The sequence below is a fragment of the Raphanus sativus genome, chromosome 5 (genome assembly GCF_000801105.2).
Source record: "Raphanus sativus cultivar WK10039 chromosome 5, ASM80110v3, whole genome shotgun sequence".
In the NCBI taxonomy this organism is placed as follows: Eukaryota; Viridiplantae; Streptophyta; class Magnoliopsida; order Brassicales; family Brassicaceae; genus Raphanus; species Raphanus sativus.
Window position 1 is genome coordinate 29,590,300 of NC_079515.1, and position 14,278 is coordinate 29,604,577.

At 34.6% G+C, this 14,278-nt stretch overlaps 3 protein-coding genes and 1 non-coding gene across 4 annotated transcripts; 2 read left to right on the forward strand and 2 right to left on the reverse strand.

Moving 5' to 3' along the window:
• The first annotated feature begins 978 nt into the window (after positions 1 to 978).
• Positions 979 to 3,768, forward strand: LOC108860611 (metal tolerance protein C4-like). Its single transcript, XM_018634476.2, has 13 exons — positions 979 to 1,274; positions 1,363 to 1,417; positions 1,795 to 1,927; positions 1,993 to 2,048; positions 2,132 to 2,246; positions 2,337 to 2,394; positions 2,471 to 2,589; positions 2,658 to 2,777; positions 2,854 to 2,955; positions 3,041 to 3,113; positions 3,202 to 3,269; positions 3,358 to 3,415; positions 3,517 to 3,768. Exons 1-13 carry the CDS (start codon positions 1,055 to 1,057, stop codon positions 3,645 to 3,647), a joined length of 1,308 nt encoding a protein of 435 aa, XP_018489978.2. The 5' UTR covers positions 979 to 1,054; the 3' UTR covers positions 3,648 to 3,768.
• A 1,489-nt stretch (positions 3,769 to 5,257) lies between these two features.
• LOC108856867 (protein MANNAN SYNTHESIS-RELATED 2) lies at positions 5,258 to 7,460 on the reverse strand. The gene is made up of 6 exons (XR_008945849.1): positions 7,144 to 7,460; positions 6,750 to 6,899; positions 6,604 to 6,680; positions 6,439 to 6,524; positions 5,784 to 6,360; positions 5,258 to 5,712 (listed from the first exon to the last, which is right to left on the reverse strand). It is a non-coding gene; the product is annotated as a protein MANNAN SYNTHESIS-RELATED 2 (transcript).
• A 972-nt stretch (positions 7,461 to 8,432) lies between these two features.
• Positions 8,433 to 10,537, reverse strand: LOC108859699 (exocyst complex component EXO70I). The gene has a single exon (XM_018633607.2). The coding sequence runs from the start codon at positions 10,510 to 10,512 to the stop codon at positions 8,593 to 8,595; it is 1,920 nt and encodes a 639-aa protein (XP_018489109.1). The 5' UTR covers positions 10,513 to 10,537; the 3' UTR covers positions 8,433 to 8,592.
• A 1,588-nt stretch (positions 10,538 to 12,125) lies between these two features.
• On the forward strand, positions 12,126 to 13,214 carry LOC108857675 (ATP synthase subunit epsilon, mitochondrial). The gene is made up of 2 exons (XM_018631687.2): positions 12,126 to 12,379; positions 12,870 to 13,214. The coding sequence occupies exons 1-2, from the start codon at positions 12,196 to 12,198 to the stop codon at positions 12,896 to 12,898; spliced, it is 213 nt and encodes a 70-aa protein (XP_018487189.1). The 5' UTR covers positions 12,126 to 12,195; the 3' UTR covers positions 12,899 to 13,214.
• The last annotated feature ends 1,064 nt before the right edge of the window (positions 13,215 to 14,278 follow it).

Consider the following 14,278-nt stretch of genomic DNA (forward strand, 5'->3'; position numbering starts at 1 on the left):
ATTGCTCTTTTTTTCTGCAAAGCGTTTAAAATCTTACTAAAACAGCAGTTTGCTGTGGCAAAAAAGTTGTTAATCTGTTCTTCTCTATCTGTTATCCAAACTAATACAACAATGTGCCTCAAAACTTCTTTTTTTTGTATTATATAATATCAAGCTGTCTACTAACCCTTAATCAACTACTAACCCTTAAGCCGATGAGCTTCTAACTAGCATAAAATATAGTTAGTTAGCTAAACGTCTGAAGATTCAATAGGTGTTCTTAAGCATAGTCAGAGTCCATCTAATACCAAATAGGCCTCGACATTCACATTTCCAAAAAATCTAAAAACCCACTGTACAATGCAACGTGATGCTAAGAAAATACCGAAGCAGGATCCTAAATTAACATAACAAACCATCGAAGCTAAAAAAAATTCTTATATCAAATAACTGTTAAAATCTAACCTCGTTAATAGCTTTATGGATAAGCAAAATTTGAGGGTAGAATGAAAACATGTTTTAGTTATAAAATTCAGAATACTTCTTCCTAGACGTTGTTGTACTAGTACATATACATTGTTGTAATGTTGCAGTCTCTCTTATAAGACAACTAACTTAATTTTATTTAAGATGCCACCAAAAGAGTGTGATTCTCCTTATAGCAAGGAAAATGCACTGCGAAATTTCAGAAATTATCTCATTTTATCAAGAAAATCGACTCATGGTTTAATTTTCTAAAATAATATTTGACTTGTTCAAATAATAATAGCAGTTAGAATCTTTAGATGTATATATAACATTTCAATTTTCTAACTACATTCCCTCTTTTTACTTAATTCATTTCTGAGCTTTATCTTTGAGAATAGGTCAAAGAAAATAGAGAAAGAATATTCTTATACTTCTTTTGTTTCACTTTTGATTTTATTTCCACTTCTCTGGGAATAAAGCAAAGTTTTTTTTTTTTTTTTTTTTTTTTTTTTTTTTTTTTTTTACAAAAAAAAAAAGCAAAGTTTTTTCCTCTTGTTCTTTCCGAAAGAAAAAAAGGACACAGTTTGCATGGTGTTAAGACTCTGAAATGAAAACATCACATCGTCGTCTGTTCTCTAGGATTCTTCATTCTCCGGTGAAGGGTCACAGCAGAGTCGGCGCCTTACTTCACTTGTTGTTGCAAGTCGACGATAATGGAGCTGTAGAAACCCATCGAAGTTTTAGCTCTCTTATACGTGTAGGTGTACGATGCTCTGTTTCTCTCGATAGAGATACTCCTCTTTTTGATCCCTTCTTTTCTCACCGGAGTAATGTTTTCTTCTTTGTGGCTTCGAAGTTTCCATTTTTATTGGTTTACTGAGTGACGACTGATGATACTTGATGTTGGCATAACAGATTTGTTCACTCGGGCTAAGCAAGTCAAGAGAATTGAGATCAACGATCAACATAGGTTATGCTTCTTTTTTTTACTCTTTTCTTGTAATGTGAGTTAGTATCACCATGCCTATATATGTAAGTTTGGATTAAATATTCTTGTTTGGATCAACGTACGTAGGTAATGCTTTGTAATGTGAGTAGTATTACGTGTGGTCAGTCTTGTATCTTTCTTTTTCTTTTATTTTGGTTAGAATAGGTGGTTACCTAGCTTCTTAATTTCTAGGTTTAGCTTCATAGCTTCTGTTGTGGTCTTGTGGTGTTGGTGACATATCATGAGGAGAGAAATATTCTTACATGTACTTGGTTCATAGAGAATCGTGAGGGAAGCTCTCTACCTATATATATGGTTATATTCCTGAGTTATGTTTTAATTTCGTGAACATCTTGCAGTCAAAGAGCTGTCACTACTGCACTTTGGTGCAACTTCCTTGTGTTTTCTCTCAAATTTGGGGTTTGGTGGACAAGTTCTAGCCATGTCATAATGGCTGAAGTTGTTCACTCCGTCGCTGATTTTGCTAACCAGGTTTTGTTTTTAGCTTTTGAGTCCAGTTTAGTGTATCGCGTAGCTGACACATTTTGATGATGTAGGCACTTCTTGCTTATGGACTCAGTAGCTCAAGGCGTGCACCAGATAAACTTCATCCGTGAGTCATCACTAGTCTTTTATATATTGTATGGTAGTGGAACAGAACAGTTTCTTAGACCAAATTTTGTTTTCTTTGCTCAGCTATGGCTACTCAAAGGAAAGATTTGTATGGTCTTTGATATCTGCTGTTGGCATCTTTTGCCTTGGGTCTGGAGCTACCATAGTTAATGGAGTACAGAACTTGTGGACTTCTCAGGTAATTTGGCTTGCACATTATCTGCTATTAGATCTTTGGGTTTTTTTTTCTTTGCTGGATGTTCATCAGTTTTGATAAAATCTTTCTCAGCCACCTCCAAATATGGAATATGCTGCTGTGGTAATTGGTGGCTCTTTTCTAATCGAAGGTAATACATTATTCTTGCTGCATCTAGCTATGCTTCAAGCCTACACTAATGATCATGTTTTTTTATGTCTTAAAAGGTGCTTCACTTCTAGTTGCAATTCAATCTGTCAAAAAAGGAGCTGCACAAGAAGGCATGACCATAAGAGATTATATATGGCGTGGTCATGATCCTACTTCTGTTGCTGTTATGACTGAGGTATTAGTTTATTCTTGTATCAGTTTTTGAACACACTGCTAAATTGTTTTATGATCTTAAATGCACAGGATGGTGCTGCAGTGGCAGGTTTGGGAATAGCTGCGGCTTCTCTGGTTGCTGTTAAGATGACAGGAAATGCTATTTATGATCCTATAGGATCTATTGTAGTTGGAAACTTACTTGGAATGGTACTTTTTTCCCAGCTCTGTTTATTTTTGTAAATCTTACATTTTCTAAACCACAAAAGAGTGTGGATTCTATTAGGTGGCTATATTTCTCATTCAACGGAACCGACATGCCTTGATTGGAAGGGCAATGGATGATCAAGACATGCGTAAAATTCTTCATTTCTTAAAGAACGACTCGGTACAGATTTCATTCTTTTGCATAACTCAGAAAAATCTTAAATTTAAAGCAATTTAAATAAGAAACTTTTGGTGTGTGTGTGTAGGTGGTAGATGCTCTATATGATTGCAAAAGTGAAGTGATTGGTCCTGGATCCTTCAGATTTAAAGCTGAGATAGGTGAGTTTCTTCAACTGAATCAAAGTTGTATAATAACTATGGTTTTATGGTGTGATTCCATTGTGTTGACTGCTATATATGCAAACAGATTTCAATGGGCAGGTTGTTGTCCAAAACTATCTGAAGAGAACTAGGCGTGAAGAGTGGGCAAAACTGGTAACTAAATTTGCAGAGTTTTATCTCAATACCATTTGTTACTTCAAAAAAAAAAACTATCTGAAAAAAGTGATGGTGTCTTGCTCAGTTTCGCGAGGCTGCAAAAGGAGATGATTCTGAAATGCTCAATATTATGTCAAACTACGGTATGCAGTGCACCAAGTTTCTTCTTACTTGTTGTTGATATAATTTTATATATGTTCCAAGCAGCTTGAAACAAAACCTGAGTAAGTAAGGCATGTTACAGGTGAGGAAGTTGTAACGGCTTTAGGAAGTGAAGTAATCCGGTTAGAGAAACAGATCCGAGAGCTTGTCCCTGGAATTCAACACGTTGACATCGAAGCACATAATCCCATGGACCAATCTCTAAGATCTTGAAAAAAAAATTAAAAGTTGCTGTTCTGAGTTATGGATAATTCTCTTAAATAATGGAAACCACAGGTATGGTTGTAGTAAGAAGCTTGGCACTCTTAGGAGAAATATAAAAGAGTTGATGGATTTGGCTAAAATTTTTCATGGGTTCTTCTCTCTCTTCGTTTCTGATATAAGTAGTAGACTACCAAAGTCTCATGAGTGACTTTGTGACACCTGAGTGGATCCAGCCACTTAACGAAAAACTATCACTAGCGATGCAAAGTGATTCGTCAAATAGGTTAAGTTGGTCGATTTTCTTGATCAGCAAGTAAACTCTATGCACAAACTAGAGAAAATCGAGCTGCTTGGTACTAGTGTACCTGGAAAATAAGTAATTACATAGAAACCACTCTGTTACTACAAAGACAATAAAACTGATATTTCATAAACCCCACTCTCATCACACCTTACGGTACCAACGGTGGTGACACAATATACAGTATAGTAGTCATATTAGAGATAACGGTTGTAAAAGAAAAACCAATATACAACTGGTTTGGTTTTTGGTTTAATCTAGTACAGTTTTAATTTCGGTCTTATTTATTACAAAGATCAAAGTCTCACATCGGACAAAACAAGTTTTTACGTCATGTATATATAAATTTAGTGCACAAGTACTTAGTGTCGAGCTTTGTAACGGAAGCTTGTCATCCGAGTGGAGACAACAAAGTGATGGGACGTTGTCTTCGATTTCCTTAGACTGGTTGGGAGAGATCGATCTTACTGGTACAAGTGGAGTTCGGCACTCGAGAGCGGAAAGAATATTGGACCAGTGACTTCTGAGCCACCAACTAGAAGGCGGTTAAAGCCAATGGACCATCACTTTTGCTATTGCATTTTTTTTTGTGTGTTATAGTGAAGCAATTGATGCATGACTTAGGTTTATTGTCTTTTTAGAGTACTAGCCGGATTTTTTGAATCGGGTTTGGAGTGAGGTGAAGCCCATCTCCAACAGTAGTATCCACTCCCTCCCCAACCAACCCTGACATAGAAGCATCAAAAAAGTATATGTTAAACCTGGAAGAAATCCATACCTGCATGACTTGTAATAAAAGTTTATCTTAGTTGACTCTTAAAGATTTTACTCACTGAGTCCCTGCGCGTATTGGCTGCTAATGCAGGTACTTCCAATCGAATAGGTTAACAGATGCTAGCGACATTTATAGCTTTGGCATTGACACTAACCGTGAAACTCCTCACATCTCCAGGTGGATCGACCTAAAGGTTGAGGAAAGCGATGCCGTAGAGATTGTTGATCCCAGGCTCAACAGTGACTTTGAGCCTAACTCAGTCAGGAAAGCTATGGAGATAGCACGCGCTTGCTCAGCCTAGAAGAGTAACAAACATGAGCCAGATTGTTGTGGAACTCAACGAGTCTCTGGCTTTAGAGATGGCTCATGCTCGTTGATGAACTGGGGAGAGATACTCAGTGATCGACATGACCATTAGAGAGATTCAGTAATCTCACCAATTTCATCTCTCCTGGCTCATCTTCATTTATGTTCTTGCAAAATCTCATCTTCATATTGTGTCTTTGCTGCTTTTTATCTCAGACGGATCATACATTGGTCAAATGAGTAGAAGATAAAAGCTATGAGCCAAATAGATTCAAACTGTTATCTTACAAAAGTTTTTCTTTCCTAAACAAAGACAACCCCAATGATAACAATACTTGAACTAAAATACAAGTCGGTATAGAGCTAAACCCTTTCATGGACTTTCTCATCTTCAAGATCACTCGTTTTTCCTTTCAGCAAAAGCATGAATACGCCAAGTGGTTCTTCTTTGAGATATAAGGAGAGATGTAATCAGTAGAGAGACCAGACGTTCCTGAGATCTCAGCAGGGACAAGGACTTGAGGCTTCCCCAAAGCTATCCTTTTCCCAACTGTATTAGCGTAAAACAGACCAGGGATAGCTGGCACAAACACATCACTCCTCGAACTTATGTAGAAGTCAATCACATTTTCATACTCTGAGTTTTCTAACTCAAGATACTTCGATTTCTTGCTCGCTGGCATTATCGCCTCCTGCCATACACAATCAAGATCATCAAAAAAAGGGTAATCAAGAATGAATGAATCTCATCTCACACACACACCTTAGTAAACGTTTTGGGGAAAATGTCCTTAAGAATATTAAGACTGCTCTCCCATCTAGACTGAGTCAGATATATAGTTGTATCACTCCCAAACCCAAGCTTCCTCAAGAACAAGGCGATCTCTTGTGCGTTGTAACAAGTCTTGGACCCCACTGCACCTCCTGTTTCATGGCAATTCTTCTTCTCAAGTATCTCAACCCTCAAGTCTATGGCTATGAAACGTCCACCACCGCCGGATTTCTTCAGCCGCTGAACCATCGACTCCACCACGTCACTCACTCCTCCTTGCAACTCCAAGGAACCAAACATTGCCAAACAAGAAACAGGATCGGCTTCACCGTCCAGATTAGTTTTCCTCAAATTCACAGAAGGGAAGTAAGTTGTGACTCTAATGTTCCCTTTTGATTTGAAGATGGGATCAACATGCTCCTTGATGTAGTCTTCCGCAACTCGAGTGGGGACCTTAACGATGGCGATATCTCTTAGAGATACGTGGCTCGGCAGTTTCTTCACTACTTTGACTACGCTTTCTAGGGTTTTAACGAGTTTGTCAACATCATAGATGTCTTCAAAGTTCCTGGTCAAGCGTTAAAACTTGTTCATAAACCTCAAGAGAAACGTTTTATGATGAAGAAGAAAGGGGAAAACCACTAACATTTCATCACCAGGTTTGCTTCCTCTTATGTCAGGAAGCACGAGAGTTGCTCCAAGATGCTTCGCCACCATCACAGCATCAGTAATCTAAACAAAACAAAAAGACATGAGAAGAAAGAAAGAGAACATCTGTTTTAGAGTGGAATTATGAAGAATAAATAAATACCTGAGAGATATGGTGTTCAGGACCATTAGTTAAGGAGAATGTAACATAACCCTTTGATGATGATACCGCTTCTTCATCTACAACACCCAGAATAACATTTTAAGCAAACATAACTAAAAAACTGCAGAGAGAGAGAGAGAAAATACCAGATGAAGATATTGACCAACAAGGTTAAGTTCATGGATATCTTCCATCCAAGGTCCTTTAATCCCTTCACGGGATCTAACAAGTCCATCTTCAAGAGCTACTTTTGATCCGTGGAACTCAATATCATGTGCATCTCCTTCTACTTTCTCCTGCAAAAAACCACAAGAGCTATAGAAAAACAAAAAAAAAAAAAAACCTTGAAGCTTTCACAATCATTATCTCCAAAGTTTGAGTCTTTATTATTGAAGAAAAAAAACAATGAATGGAATTGGGTTTTTAAGAAACCCTAAACTAAGATCTTTGATCCACAAATTACAGACAAAAAAATGGATCAGAAACACACTTGAATTGAGCTCAGTCACTAGCAGAGACATGTCTAGTTAATAAGTGTACCTGAACAGCATCAAAGTAGTCTCTATGAAGCATTTGTCCGAGCATTACAAACATGGTAATGGTGAGAATTCCAGCCACCACTTGTCTCAAATCCACACCCATTCTCTTCTTCTTACACACTCTCTCTCTCTCTCTCTCTCTCTCTCTCTCTCCAAATGGGTTTTGAAGGGTTTCACGGAAATTGAGGAGAATTAGTGGAATGGTTAGAAAAGAGACAAGATTTCACGAAACTGCGAGCTTCTTTTGATGATTTTGTCAGAAAGATACTTTGTTTCTTTTTTTTATAATTCTTTTGGGTGTTTTTGTCAGTGTGACTGACGCTCTAGCACACAGCCACCGACACTCTCGCCGTGAATTATGGTGTTTAACTCAACTAGTTGATTTTAACTAAACCGGATTAAACCGTTTACTTTGTTTTAGTTAAACCGGATATGTGCTATATTCTTAAGGGTGACAAATAAACCGAAGCGACCCAAGAAAAGAAAAACTCGAACCAAATTTGATATAAATAACAGAATGGGTTGTCTGACTTTTCAGTTTTATCAGAACCCAAACACATATTCGAAAATACACAAAAATATCCAAAAAAAAACTTATATCAAAACCAAACTTAATTCTGGATAAATACTTAAAATACTTAAAGACGAATTAATACAAAATAATTATCTATTGCATAAATGATCAATTCAAATACTTCAACTTAATGTGTATTTTGTATTTCCTCAATTTTTTTTTTTATGTTTTGATAGTTGTTTCCGAAGTTATTAATGAGAACATGTTTGATTTTCAAGTTTAAACAATTTTATTTTATTTTTAAAATTTAAATATTTATTTACTATGTTTTAAAAGAATTTTTAATTGTTAGTTTTAGCCGTTTCACTCTTCTTAGTTACCATTTTTGAATCATGCAACCAATTATTTATTTAATGGAAAATTGTTTAAACTCATCAAAATTTGTAAGCTAATGTGCATCTTTTATATAAATATTTGGACAACGAAATCTGAAGAACCTAATCCAAACTTAAATAAATATCAATGTATTATGATATTTGAACTGAATCAAACAAAAATGTGAACCAAATCAAAAATTTTAAATATTTAAATAAGACTAAAGTTTATGCCGTTAGAGAATCCAAATTCGGTTAAACCAAATCAAGTTCGAATCAAAACACTGAGAGGCCTTCTAAAAATTGTAAACAAAGCGCCTCTTCTTTATGTCTAACGCTTACTTACCAAGTGATGGTGTTGATAACAAAAACAATATAGGTATTTTTCTATATTTTCCTTAATTCTCATTAATGGTTAGGTTAATTATGACCTTTTAAAGTTTTAAATAAAAGGTAAAAGTAAAATTGAAATGAACATTTAAATCAGCCAAGTGTATCACATACAAATACACTACACACCTATTCAAGTAAAGCTAAAGCTAAAATGTTTTCAAGGTAAGTATCATATAGCTTCAAATGTCAAGTGAGAATTCTCCAACACTTTCTTCATAAAGTGAGAATTCTCCAATGTATTTTCTGTCTCTTCTTTGCTCTGAAGCATAGTCTTCAGCTTCATCTCCAAACCCTTTGGAGTATAATTCAAGTCCTTACCATGACTTATAGGATCTTCTTCAACAAGAAGCATTATGTAACTCTGTAGATAACTCTTGTACCTCGGCACAACCGTTCTTACCAGGGCTTGACATATCTTCCATCTCAGTTTTTCATCCTCAACAATCCAAGTTGATTGCCTTGTGTATATCTCATCAAAGCCTTCAGCAAAGGCTTGTAACGTTCGTTTAATGGACTCACGGGCTCGCTTTCTTTTCGCAGGTTGATCTTTGATGGTGAGTAGGGACAAGAGCTTTCCCCAGCTTTCTTTGACATACAGAGCTGCATAATAGTCTTTGTACTGTTCGTGTGCCTTTAACCAAGACTCTCCCATCATGTTTCCGAGATGAGTGTCTCTCAAGCTACTGAAATGGCAGTGGTTGTTCATCATGAAGATGTAAGAAAGAGCGGTTTCTTTGTTGGAACTCGACCATGCATCAAGATTCAAAGCAATCTCTCTCAGTACGTTGTAGATGTGACCTATGAGAATCTCTTCTTGGTACTTTTCCTTCTTCCAGCCCAAATCAATCTCAAGAATCTTGGACAAGACCGGCTTGTTCTTGTCCCCTAGTAGCTTGTTGCAGTACTCAGTCACAACGCTCACAAGCTTAGGGATACCACCATCAAGAGGAGGGCGGTTTGGTCTTTGAAGCTCAACCTGACAAGGTAACTCCCAGAAGATCTCGCAGACACCGTTAACGAGGTTGCTAATCAGTTCCCTTGTTTCTCTGCGTATATCTGAACATAGCTCACCTTTAAACAGCCGGTTAAACTCGGTTCGAATGCTGTCCATTGTGGAGAAACAATCTAAGAGTTTTAGCAGCTTTGGTGGACCTTTCTTGCATTTGCTGATTCTTGAACCGAACCTGAGAAGCTGAAGCATTCCTGAGTTTGAAGCTATTGCTCCGAAGCAACGCACTGGAACGTCATGCTCATCTCCAACATCTTCAAACACTTGATAGCAGAGCTTACTCTCAAACTCATAGATCTCTCTCACAGCTATCTCCATGTCAAGTCTCCATTGATCTATATCGCCTTCAATGTCCTGCACATTGTCAGCTTCTGTGATTGTGCTGTGTAGATAAGCAACCTCAAACCGTTTCTGAATGACCCTTGTGCGGATCTTGATGTAAGAAGGCACACAGTGAGCATCTGATCTCTTGATGATTGCCTGCAACTTTCTCAAGTTTGATTCAGACAAAACCTCCTCTTCTTCAAGTATCCTCTCAAACTCTGTTTCAAGATTCTCCAACGCTGTGCAAATACTGCCTCCTTTAAGATAAGCACGAGCCTCGGTCATTTTCAGTTCCCGTAGAAGCTCTATCGAAGTCTTAAACCGTAAACCGCAAGGATGATCTTCAGGCATTCCATTTTCGGACAGGAACTGGATTGTATCTTCAAGCCAGTTAAGAGCAAGAACACAGCTACTCGAGAGAAGCTTCATCGCTTCTCCAAGACGTTTAACATCCGAAACATAACCAAGAACTTCATCACATGATGTGAGAGATCTCTCAAGTTCTTGAACCGTGGCAAAGACTCTCAGAACAGCCGAGATAGGTGCAATGGTGTGGCGGATATGATCAGAGAAAGGAGAACATCTCCATCTCTCTACTTTAACATCAGCTTCTAAAGACAACAACTTGGTGTTGATCTCTTCAAGCTTGGTTCCTGTCTTTTCGAGAACCAATGAGAATGTCTCTGATTTCTCCATCTCACTCTTCAATAAACTTCTCATTGCTTTAAGTCTCTCAAGGCTCTTTGCTTCAGCCATTGTTTGTGTTGTTTGTTTGTTTGTTTGTTACTTAACTCACTAACATGCTTCAACAACTTCACATGGATTTATAACAATCCTCTGGTAGATGAACCAAATGTCTTACCAAACCCACCAAACCAAGCAATTACAAGTGTTATTCCGATAAGCTACAACATCAAAGATTTGGTCTTTTTATTATGGACTTGTTGACATTTTTTAATCATTAACTTAAAGCAAAATCTAAGTCTTGTTTTATTTGTTATAGTCAGCTCAACCATCTTTATCTGTTGCTTCAACAGTTTCGTCTTAGTTTCTACAGTTTGATCATCTGATCAACTTTTGGCCTAAAAAGTCAAATGAAATTGTCTTATTTTTTGGGTCAGAATGAAATTGTCTTTTTCTTTGTTGCATTTATGTGCTTAAAGCCGAAAATACTACAAAATAGCAAAGCAGACTTGTACACGAAATTCCTTATACTGGACAGTTATTAAATTTCAGTAATTTCGTGGAAGTAAATGAGTTGTTGTTTTCTTCGCTTCAGATTTCAATTAACCAATCAAGAAAACAAGCTAGCAAATCTGTGGTTTATCTCAGTCTTAGCTTAATCTCTAAGAAACAATGGTAAATAGTTGACGTGGACATTTGTAACTAATCTGAACTCCAATCAAAAAACTTAAATTTGTATCTGATTCAATTTAATAGAATAAATAAATGGACAGATCATGTAGAGCGGTATTTCGAGTATCAAGTATTATTGTAACTTCAACTTCAACTGATATTTAAAATCAAAAAGAAAGATCCAGAAAAAATTACACCATTATAACCATGACACCAAATTTAGTGTTAAAATTATATTAAATTTGATGTTTGGTGTTAATATTTTTTGTATCTCCAATCATAACACCAAATATATTATATTATTAGATGTTTTCATTTTTAATATTATTTATTATTTGAAATTGATTAATATTTTTTTATAACACTTACATATGCTTGTTAACTTTTTATAATTTTATTTTTATAAAATTTATTTACATTTATATTTTTAGTTTAATAATATTATACCTTTTATGTATTTTTAAATAAAATATTATATTAAAAATTAAAACTATTAAGTATGAAAAGCACCTAACAAAATAATATATTTATTGTAATAAAATTTCTATTTATTAGTAATATAAGTTTAACTATATTATAAAAAAATAGTGTTACACCAAATTTGATTTAAATTTTTGAAATATTAAAATTTTAGATTTATTCAAATATTTGATAATTTCAGTTCGGATTTAGTATTATTTATTCAAGTCGGATTCTATTTGGTTCTTTTGGTCCATGCTTTTACATCTCCTATTTACTGGAAAATTTTATGATATAAAAGTTTCAAAAAAATAATGTTTTCTCTAATCAAAATTATAACTTTATGCAAATTTTATTTAAAAATGTCAATAAAATATAAATCTGCTTTTTTAAAACGCAGGTCAAGGTCAAGATCTAATGGATATTTGAAATTGTTATTGAGAAAATGAATAGAAAGATTTGACATTTAATGGGCCGGTTTATTAATGGACAAAGGACCAATGGGCTTAGTAGGAGTGAAAAGATTATTATTAGGGCACAAGAGAACCAACCAGTCTCTCTATCAATCTCTCCCTTGTTGTGAATTTCGGAGCGAAGAAAAAAAAAGAGAAAAGAAGATCGGAGATGGCATCGACGGCGGCGGTTCCGTTCTGGAGAGCGGCTGGGATGACTTACATCACCTACTCAAACATTTGTGCGAATCTCGTGAGGAACTGTCTCAAGGAGCCTTTCAAAGCTGAAGCCCTTAATCGCGAGAAGGTTCATTTCTCTCTCTCCAAATGGGCTGGCGGAAAGCCTGAGAAACCAAGTAAGCTTCTTTTCTTTTTGTGAAAATCATGTTTGTACCGTTCAGATCTGTTGTTGTTGTTGTTGTTGTTGTCCTGGATGTTCAAATTGTTATTGACTTTCGTATTTGTTCTTGTTGTTGTCATGGATCTGATCATGTTCCGTGCTTTTCAATTGTTGAATTTCTTAATTAGTCAAGTAGTTTCAAACACACGAGAACATAAACTAGATTATAGTGTCTGATATTTTTATGTTCTTGTTCGAATTTGTTCTGGGATTCGTAGATCAGTTTTAGAATTTACGAGAATGTTTCGATCACGTTCAATATGAAACAGAGTATAATGTCTTGAACAATGAGTTGTGTCATCTGTGTTTTTATAATTAGTGAACAATGAGTTTTATTTATCCGTGTTTAGATTCAAGTCTATTTGAGGATGTATCAGCTTTTTTTACCATTTAACAGGTTTATCTATTATTGTATCTAACATGTTTTGCTTTTTTTTTCTCGACAGTTCTGCGTTCTGACACACCTGGAGTTTGAGATTTTTTTTAGCGTTTCGATATCAAGTTTGAGGTTAATAATGGTGAGGAATGCAAGATATTATGTACTCTGCAACATTTTCCTTCTTTTGACTTTAAGATTGTTAACAATGGAGTTCGAGTGAGAGAGAGTGACCTCATTCCTATCTTGAAACTTGTGTGTGTTATTTTCTTGTTTTGCCTTTAAACTCTTTTATATGCAAATAAGCAGACAGCTCTATCCATGTGATGTGAGTAAAGAAGTGTAAAACTCCCAGCACATTTGAGTGAATAAATCAAAATCTTTGTCATAAGGATGAAGATGAAGTGATGAACCATGATCATTCCCTAAATTATCATTTGAGAAGTTACTGCGAAAAATCATGTTGATACTTCCAACATTCATATTCACGTATACATTTTTTGTTAAATTTTTTTCTTTACAAGCTTCTGAGTTATATGGCGTATATACTTCGATTACGTAAAACAACAAATGAATTAGGTAAAGTCACTAATGAGAGTTGAATAATTTTTTGTTGCCAATAATTTTCAGCGATTTGATCTGATTGCGCAATCAATCCTTCGACAACAAAATGAATAACGATCTGTATGTAACATATGCAGAGCCGGGCTTCTGCATATACATTTAAATAAATGGGCTCCTACTTTGTAGGGCCCCCAATTTATAAAAATAATTTGTTTGACACATATTTATTCATATATATATATATATAACTAATTGTTTTCTTGCACTATATGCAGTAAATAATTTTTAAATCTAACTTATATTTAAATTTTTTTTTATTAAATATATAGATTTTACTATTTTCTTACTAATATTTAATATAGATTTGATATATATTAAATCAATTTGTATAAAACTAATAAAAATGATATAAAATTATATAGTTATCAAAAATTTAGCCTAAACAATATTTATAAAATTTGTAAATATATAAAAAATTAATGATCTTACGGTTAGATATTTAATTTTTTAAAAAAAATTGTAGAAATTTTTGAAAGCTTTAGTAATACAAACTGTATAATTATACAAAATAATAATATTTTGAAATTTGAAATGTTATATATGAATATATTTATTTTATAGATGATGTATGAGCTATTACTATATTTTAAAAAAAATTACCAAAAATATCAATATTAAATGTAATATATGAATTATTACTATATTCTAATAAGTTTACCAAAAATATAAATCAACATTAAATAAAATTATCCATATTTTATAGATGACGTATAAGCTATTACTATATTTTTTAAAAAATTACCAAAAAGACATCAATATTAAATGTAATAAATGAATTATTACTATATTCTAATAAGTTTGCCAAAAATATAAATTAATATTAAATGAACTTATCTATGTCATATTTTTTCATAA